The following is a 10000-nucleotide window of genomic DNA, read 5'->3' as shown; positions in this document are numbered from 1 at the left end:
TGCAATATTTAAATAATATTATAGTATAATTTTTATGAGGTATATAAAAAGAAATACAAGGTGCAGTACATACCAAGTACCAGAAGTTATAGAGCACTAAACGAAATTGAGGATCTTCGAGATACTAAAAAACCTCATGTAAAAATAATATTACTTAGTGAAGAAGATAAAAAAAATGATGAAAAAGAAAAGATTAAAGAAATTATAAGGCATTATAGGAATAAATTAGACAACGAAGTAAAAAGAAAAATGTACAAGAATGTTAACAATCATTATTTTAGAAAGGGAAAATTAAATAAAACCTAATGTAAATAAATAAATATATATATATATATATATATAATATATTTATTTATATGTATATTTCAATATGAAACAACTTGTAAACTATAATAAATGTTTTAGTTCTTTTCTATTATCAAACATAAATTATAATTATTATATTTATAATATTGTTATTATAGCATAAAAAATATATGTATATATAATATATATATTAAAAATATGAATTTTCTTTTTTTTTTTTTTTCTATGAGCTAATTTTTAACCAATCATTTTCGTTGTTATCATCTATCCATCTTATCTGCATATTTTCCCAATTTTTTAACAAAATATCTGTTTGAATATCTAAAATAGGATTTTTTACAGTCATATCATATGTATCAATTTCTTCTGGTAATATATTGCAATTTTTATATTCCTCATTTATCCATTTAAAATTAATATTTTCATTTTCTCCTTGATATATATTTATGTGATTTATTTTATATTGCAATATATTTTCTTTCTTTTCCTGAATTATATGTATTATAGGTTGATTTGTTTTTGTATCATTTTTATTTTTCAAACGATCAATAAGTTTGTCCAACAAAATAATTTTACTTTCTTGAATTTCTTCTTTTTTCAATTCGTCTAAAACCAGCATATGAATATTAATCCATATCATTGTAAGTAATTTTTTTTCTGTATATTTCTTTAAACTGTTTTCATTTATATTATTATTTTGATTTTTTATATTATTTATAGTTTTTTTATCTTGAAAATAAATATTTTCATTATGTGTTATAAAATCTTTCAAGAGACTTTCATTATTTGATTCTTCTATATGCATAACATTTTTAGCAACCCATTTTTTCCATATAATTTTTTGCTTTTCCAAAATAATATTTTTTATTTCAGTTTTGAAATTTTCCACATTATTACTTTGTATTTGTGTTATGTTATAATATTTTTCTTGAAATTTCCAATTTTCTTTTAATTTATGGAACCATTCTTTTCTTTTCCACATTTCTAATAAAAATTTATTTCTTTCCATCATTTTTTGAATAAACATATGTTGTTTTTCAGTCATATGGTTCATTATATCTTCGTTATCGATATTTAATTGTAACTTATTTAATTTTATAATATTTTTTTTTTCTGTCTCTAATATATAGGAAAATTGTTCTATACATATTTCAAGAAATTGTTTTCGATTTAATTCCCAATCTTCTCTTTTGGATTCATCCAATAATTCCATATGTATTTCAATAACAGTTTTCATTTTATGAAGTTTCACATCATCCATATTATTAAAGGATTCTTCAACATAAATTTGTTTTTCTAATTTGTTATTATACGTTTAGTTTTCCTTTTTTGTTTGTATATTTTTCTTTTTATCTTTTGGTTTTTTATAATTGCCTTTTTTCTTATCAAAGAAGTTTGTTTCATCTATTTTTAGGCAATCATTTTCATTATCTTCACCTATCCATTTTATTTGAAGATCATCCCAATGTTTCCTTGAAATATCTTTTTGTATATCTATTAAAGATTTATTTTCTCTTAAAATAAGATCGTTTTCAAATATATTTTGATTTTTTATGGAAGATAAATATTTGTATTCGTTTCTAACCCAATCTTCCTTCATTTCTATGTACCACTTTTCTTTTTTATATTTAATATTATTTTCTTCTTTATTGCTTATATATATATTTTTTTTAATAGAATTTATTATGTCTGTTATGTGTGTGTTAATATCTAAATTATCTCGTTTGTTCATTTTTTCTAATCCTCTATCTAGGAATGCTTTTTTAGCTACTGTACATTCGTCTTTCATATATTCTTCTAATACGATTATAAATATTCCTGTTAAAATTCTAATTATGTATATTTTATTGTTTTTTAGGTTATCTTTTGATACATTATAATGTTGTTTATATAATTTTAACACTTGCTTAAACCATTCTTCATTTATATAATTATATATTATGAAATTTTGTTTTTTAATCCATTTTCTCCATATATCTTTTTGTCTTTCCATTAAAGGATTTATAATACTCATCTTTGTAATATTTATATTTTTTTTTTTTTGTTCTTGTTGTTGTTTATCTTCTTTATATAATTTTATGAATTTATGCATTTCATTCTGTAACTCTGTTTTAATATGCTGAAACCATTTTTTGTTTTTCCATTGATCAGATATATATCTATTATTTTCTATATAAATATGCCATAGCAAATTTTGTCTTTCAATATCATCATCATTATATAATATATGTTTATTTGTTTCATTTTCTAATTCTTTTTTTTCCTCTTGAAAATCTTGTATATTGTTAAATTCCTGTACACATATTTCTAAAAAGTCCCCTTTGTGAATATCCCATTCTTCCATCTTATATTCTTCTAATATTGTAAGATGTAATTCTATTAATGATTTCCATTTCGCCTTTTTTTGTTCTATTAGCGTTGAATGTTTTTCTTCATCTTTTATTATATTATCTTCCTCTTGTGTATATTGATTCTCTTTTATTATTTCACGTGTATTACTTGAAATTAATTCTTCTTCAGGATAAATGTAGTCCACATTATTTTCATCATAATTATTTTCTTCCAAATCTTCATAATTTTCTAGTAATTCATAAGAAATGGATTCCGTGTAGGTTTCTTCTGATACAGGAACATATGTTGTTTCGTCTAAATATGATAGTGCGTTTTTTTTCTTTTTCTTTTTTTTTGCTCCAAAAATGAAAATATTACGCTGTTAAGAATAATGAAAAAATAAAAAAATAAAAAAATAAAAAAAAAAAAAAAAAAAATGCAGGTGTAATATTAATGAGAATATTATTAGGATAAATATATAAACACATATATATATATATATATGTTATATTACCTTATAAAAAACGGCCATTATCATAAATGCACCCATAAATAGGGTAGCAATCTGGATCATCATATTAACCATCTTTGATCCAGTAGTTCCATTACGTATAATATTTCCATTAAATATCGATCCACTTGAATTTTTTATTGTTATTTCTGGTGTATGGTTTTGAATGTTAAGAGGTCTTTGAGAATACGGGCTAAGAAAAGGTAATTGGAACATATCTTGTTGTAATCCATTATGTAAGAAATTTTGACTTTTTGGAAAAAAAGTTTTTGCATCGGCATAACCATGATTTCTAGATGATAGATCTAAACTTTTACTATGGAATAATGTATTTGCTTTTGTTCTCATAGAAGATAATGACTGTGAATTTTGATGTGTTCCTCCGTATATATTTTGTTCTGTTCTCAATATTTGGGGAGATACCTTATATGAATGTGCTTCAATAGAAGTACCTTGAGCAAAATTACTTTTTTGGATGTGTTGTCCTTGAGATGTGGAAGAACCAATACCTTCAGATGAATATTGTGAAGTTAAATCGAGCATTTCATATATATATGGTTCTTTATGAATGTCTTTATTAAGAACGTTCCCTCCATTATCATATGTATGTCGATTAATTTTTAGTTGTTTAGGTAAAGTACTTGGAGTTGATATCAACATGTCTGATTTTGTATTTGTATTGAAATTATATAATAAAGAAGGTTTACTACTTATAACTTGTTTTTCATGTAATTGACCGTTATTTGTCGTATAAACAACATCTTTGTGTTTTAAAGATTCTTCAAGCGTACATGGTCTTGTTTCAGAATGTGTAGAATCTTTAAAACAAAAGGGTGTTTCATCTTCTTGAGGTCCATCTTGTTTTATTATTGTGGGTTGTGTTTCAAAATCAATTTGTACTTTTGGAATTTGTACTTTATCAGATAGAGGTTCTGTAATATCAGTATTTTCTAAATTAATATTGTTAGTATCAAAATCAAATGAAAGCGTTTTTGGATTTCTAATATTATGTTGTGTGTCTGGTTTTTGAAAGATTTGAGAAAACAAAGGATTATGAATAATATCATTTGGAATACCACTAATTTTATCACTATACGTTAATATATTTTCTGTTTGTGGAAATGTTAAAACATAGGGATTATTTATTTGTCTATTAGATGTTTTAGTAATATTTTCATTATCAGTAGAATCTAATAAAGGATTTTTTGAAACTGAAAAATCAGAAATTTTATCAATTTTATGAAATTTTTTTAAGAAATTATTCCTGGGAGATTCAAGGGGAATATCAACAATTTTTTTAGTATAATTTGGTTGTTGTTTTTTTTGTTGATATATTGAGGGTTTAGGAATATTATATGGTATTTTTGGTATTTCCACAATAATATCTTCTTTATTAGTATTTAGTGATGTGTTCTTTGTAATTTCGAAATCAGTATTTTTTTCAATTTTATTAGGTTTTCTAAAAAAGCTATACTCATAATTTTCATGAGGAATATCAATATCCATTTTAGTATAATTGGGTGTTATTTTTTGTTCTGGAATTGTTAAAATCTTAGGAATGGTATTTGTTAATTTAGGTATTTCGACAATAATATCCTGATTATTAGAATATAATGAATAATCATTTTTTGTAATTGTGAATTTTGAATTTTTATCAATATTATTCAATTTATTAAAAGGGATAGGATAATTGAACTTTTTACCAAGTATATCAATATTCTTAGGATTATGTTTTGGTTCACTTATTTCGTTTGGTTGATTGTCTAAATCAATATATTTTGGTATATATTTTTTTGAATGGTCTAATTGATAATCATAATTATTTATAATTTTAGGAAATTCATTTCCCAAATACTCATTTGGTTTAAGGTGTAAATTAATATTCTTTGGAATATCATATGTTCTTAAGCTATATTCATTTAATTTATTTTGAAATTTTTGTTTTCCGTTATCATTATTTTCAGGTATAATATGTCTTACATCGTATGGAATAGTTTGGATTACTAATTCATTTTCTATTACGTCACGTTTTCTTACGGGTAAGGCATCATTATTTCCTTCAACCCATTCTTCCTCTTGTATAGATTTAGAAAATCCTTTGTATTTTTCTAGTATGTGAGGATATTTCTCTAATATTGAAGGAGGAACACCTATAATAGGAGGTGTTATTTGTATTTTTTTTCTTCCAAATATTGAAGGATCTAATTTTTTAGTTTTCCGTTGAGGAGGAACAATAAAAGTGGCTCTTTCTATTGGATCTAAAGGAAGTTCAATTGGTTCTTCATGTGGTTTACTGTCATATAATTGTTGCACATTATTTTGTCCATTATGTTTTGTTCTATCCTCTTGTTTATTTTTATGAGTTTCATCATTAGGAGAACCACTTATAATGATTGATTTCTGCGTCTTTTCTATTTGTGTATTCTTTAATATTTCATCTTGACTATTTGAGTTATTAATATTATTATTTTTTGAATCAGTAGGATCGTTTAATATTTTTTGTGTATTATGGTCCGAATATAAAGTTAATAAAAAATCTTCAATTATATTAAGTACGTTTCCAAGATAATATGATGCATTATATGGTGATATAATTTTAGATCCCTTAGATTTATCTCCACGAGTTCCAAGTTTTTCTTTTTCCTGTTGAATCCTACTTGATAGTATAGGAATAGGAGATGTTGTCACTTCGGGTGATTTGTTTTCTGAAGTTCCTTGATTCTTAGATTTAGTGACATTCACTTGTAACTTTTTTTCTTCATTGGGTGTTGGAGATTTTAATTCATCTTTTGATTTGTTTTTTGCTTTTTCCTCATATGATTGAGAAAATTCTTTATCTGAGTTTCTCTTTTCGTTTTCTCTCTTATTTTCTTTTTCAGATAAAGAAGGTGGATGTGGTTTTGCAAAGGGTGGAGTAGCACTATCTGTAGTATTATATGTAGTTGATTGTGTACTAGATAATGCAGGAACTGAAGAATGAGGGGATTGTTTTGTAAGAGGAACAGAAGAGCTTGATGAAGTTGTAGTTGAATCTGAAGTAGGAGTAGTTTTTATTAAATGTTTTTGTTGGGAAGAAGAAATATGTGTTTGTTGTAATTTTTGTTCTAAATTATTTGGTGATGTCGAAGGAATTTGTTTTAGGGTTTTTTCTTGTGTTAAACGTTTTCCATTTTGGCCTTCATTAACATCAGTTTTTTCTCTGTCAGTTGGATCTTCTTTTCTATCTTGATTTGGAAATTTACCTACCTTTGAATTTATATCATCACCTTCATGATTTACATCTTCACCATCTTCGTCATCTTCATCATCTTCATTATCTTCATCATCTTCGTTATCTCCATCAGCTGATTTTTTTGGAGGCTGACTTTTAATTCTTGGTTTTTTTTTTTTTTTTTTTTTTTTTCTACGAATATTATTTTGACAATTGAAATCAATATTAAATAAAGTAGCTAAACTACATTTATCATTAATTGAGAAAGCTTCAATATATTTATCTTTAGTTGCATATTTATACCATCCTGTAATACGTCTTAATTCATTCAGTTCTTGATTTTTCCATTCGTTGAATAATTTACATTTTTCCTTATTTGTTAGTTTTGAGTTTTCAAACTCTTTATATATTTCTTCTTTTTGATCACACAATTGTTCTAATTTTTTTCTTATATTTCTGACCATTTTAATATATGGGATTGGTTTTCGCTTACAAACATGTCCTATAATTGGATCTAGTTTAACTAACTGTTCATTTTCAATATATTTATCCCATACTTGTTCATCTTCTTTAAAAAAAAAATATGGCAGAATTTTTTCTGAAAATTCATCTTTCATATCTTCTATCCAATAATTCATATTTCTGCAGATATTTTTACATTCATTTTCAGATTCATATTGAGACAGCTTCACAATATATTCCATAAGACCTTCCAATAACTTTTGCGAGTATTTATAATATTCACGAGTTTTGGGTTTCTTAGGTTTTAATGGTATATTTAATTTTATATATGATGCCATTATTAATATAAGTTTTTATATTTATAATTTTTGAAATTTAATAATTTATAGAATTTATATTTATATGATAATATATATAAACACGTGTATACATATATATATATATATATACAAAATAGAAGGCTTCGGATTTTTGGAGTTATATTAAATTAAAGAAAAAATGAATTATTATCATTTCTTTAAATATTGAACAAAAAAATAAATAAATAGAAAAAAAAAAGAAAAAGAAATACAATTTAGTTTAAATTGATATCTTAAATATGTTATCATATGGAACATCAATAATAATAATAATAATAATATATATAAAGATATTTGGTTGTCTTCATAATTAACAATAAAAAAAAGAAAAAAAATTAGAAATATATAATAATATAAATATTAATTTTTTTTTTTTTTTATTCTCATGATATAATAAAAATATTATAAAAAAAATAATATATATAATATTAAATAAATATATATAGAATTGGAAAATGGTAGCAAATTATAAGATTGTATAGAATAGATATTTGTTATTACAAGATAATGAGGGTTATATATTGAAAGTTCAGAGTAATTTCATAAAAAATAATTTTTACATTATTAAATAGATTAAAAATTAAATAAATAAATAAATAAATAAATAAATATATATTTATATTTATATTTCTACCCTATTAATTAATTATTATTTAAGATAATAGGATAATTATGTAGAATTATGTAAAATACAATTTTTAAAGAATAATTTTTTCACTTATTTTTCATAATAATTTTTTTTTTTTTTTCTTTATAATTAGAATTTTTTTTTTTTTTCTTTTTTTTTATTTATTAGTTTATTTTTTTTATTTATTTTTTAAATTAATATATAATAATATATAGAATATTTTTAGTACTCCATTTGTAATATATATAAATTTATGTTTATTTTTTTTTAGAATTTTATATTATATATAAATTTATCTAATATTATATTTTTATGAAGGTTTAATATAATAGAATTTTTTAATTTAAGAAAAAAGTATATTTTCTAAAAAAGGACATATAATATACATGTAGAAAAAGGAAAAAGATTATATATATGTTTTCTGGTACTTTTTATTGTTGTGTACTTTTTAGACGAAATATATTTGATTGTGGTTTCATTTATATATTATTAATAATATGTACATATATATATATATATATATATATTATTGCTTCTATAAATAATTTTTATTCATAAGGAATAATAAATAAATAGTTTTTTATGTTATTATTGCTATGTTCTAATAAAAATATGCTTAATATTACAACCATATTTGATAATATTGATAGGTAAATTTTTAGAATTCAATGATTAAAATTAATAATAATAAAAAAAGAAAATATAAATATATGATAATAAATAATTAATTCTAAAAGAAAAATAAAGAAATATATTTTTTATATTCCAATAAAAATACTAAAAAAAAAAATTATATATTCATAATATGTTAATTTGTACATTACTCCTCCCCACCCCCAAAAAAAAAAAAAAAAAACGAAGAAAAAATAAAATTATATACTTATAATCTATTTTTTCATTATATAAATGTTTTATATTTATTAAAATAAAAATTAATTTATAATAATTACTCTAATATACTTTATTTTTTAATTTATTTTAAAATGACACATGTATATATATTTTTTTTTTTGGTAGTATATTTTTTAAGAATATTATATAAAAATTATCTATGAAAAAGGTACATGCAATAAAGAAACATATTATTTATAAAAAAATAATTAAAATACTATATATATTATATATATGATGAAAGTATATTTAATAAAAAAGTAAAAGTTTACTAAATATTTTTTTAGAATATTTATTGTATTGTTATTAAAATAGACTTTTTTTTTTTTTTATGCTTATTTAGGCATTATTGAATATTTTATATACATATATATATATATATATATATATGTATATCTTATTTGTAATGAATATTTATGGGAATTTATTTAAATATATATTACTCTTCAACTTATTAAAGTTTAATAGGAAAAAAAAAAATATATTATAAAAATAAAAAGAATGAAAAATAATGAAGAAATTGAAAAATAATAAAACGTTATATTTAATCATAATGAAATATAAATTTACTTTTTTTTGGAGAATAACATTTTACATTAATGAATAAAAATTTACATAAACATAAATAAATAAATAAATAAATAAATAAAAATGTTAATAATAATGTAAGAAAAATAAAAAAAAATAAAAAAAAGCGAGATACATAAATACATACATACATACATTTATTTATATATATATTTATATATATATATATATTTATTTATATGCTGTATATTATTAAAAATTAGAAACTTGTTTAATGATTCTTTCACTATAATGATTTGTTATTTCATTTTTTCTATTTAATACATATAACATAGCTGGGACAAATAATAATGCCATACCAGGTAATGATAATGCTGAACCAAGAGCACCAACTCCTGCAATAGCAAGCATATTATTAGTGAATTTAGATGTTGCAGCTACTGCTGAAATAGTTAATAAGATAGCAAAGATTGATAAGAATCCTGCTATGAAAATAATGGTAGCTGCTCTAACATTATTGAAATGTAATTGTGATTTGAGTGCATTGAGATCGTTGTGAACTTTTAAAAATTTAACAAACTTATTCATAAATTTTTTGTATTCGTTACTGGATGAATAATTTTTAAGGTGTTGTTGTAATCTGTAACGTTGACATTCACCAGATGATTTATTTACGTACAATTTTACAAAATCTTTCATTTTTTCCTCCAATATTTCTTTTTTTTTTTCATTATTTTTTAATTTTTTGAAGGTATTTTTGTTTTGGTGAATAT

At 21.6% G+C, this 10000-nt stretch overlaps 2 protein-coding genes and 1 pseudogene across 2 annotated transcripts in view, besides 1 other annotated feature; 1 reads left to right on the top strand and 2 right to left on the bottom strand.

The window, feature by feature from the left end:
- The window catches only part of PF3D7_1301900 (Plasmodium exported protein, unknown function), a gene marked incomplete at both ends in the record, with an annotated part of 574 nt that extends 268 nt beyond the window's left edge, over positions 1–306 (top strand). Inside the window, one exon of the mRNA XM_001349827.1 lies at positions 25–306. Coding sequence (XP_001349863.1) covers positions 25–306 — 282 coding nt within the window. The remainder of the gene's footprint in view (positions 1–24) is intronic.
- A 223-nt stretch (positions 307–529) lies between these two features.
- On the bottom strand, positions 530–7159 carry PF3D7_1301800 (annotated as a pseudogene).
- Positions 530–7159: a sequence feature (surface-associated interspersed protein 13.1 (SURFIN 13.1), pseudogene).
- Positions 7160–9479: 2320 nt separating this feature from the next.
- The window catches only part of PF3D7_1301700 (CX3CL1-binding protein 2), a gene marked incomplete at both ends in the record, with an annotated part of 974 nt that continues 453 nt past the window's right edge, over positions 9480–10000 (bottom strand). Inside the window, one exon of the mRNA XM_001349824.1 lies at positions 9480–10000. This exon is cut by the window's right edge and continues 148 nt beyond it. Within this exon, the coding sequence (XP_001349860.1) occupies positions 9480–10000 (521 nt within the window).

This window comes from Plasmodium falciparum (genome assembly GCF_000002765.6).
Source record: "Plasmodium falciparum 3D7 genome assembly, chromosome: 13".
Lineage (NCBI taxonomy): Eukaryota > Apicomplexa > Aconoidasida > Haemosporida > Plasmodiidae > Plasmodium > Plasmodium falciparum.
This window is presented reverse-complemented; position numbering and strand designations above follow the sequence as displayed.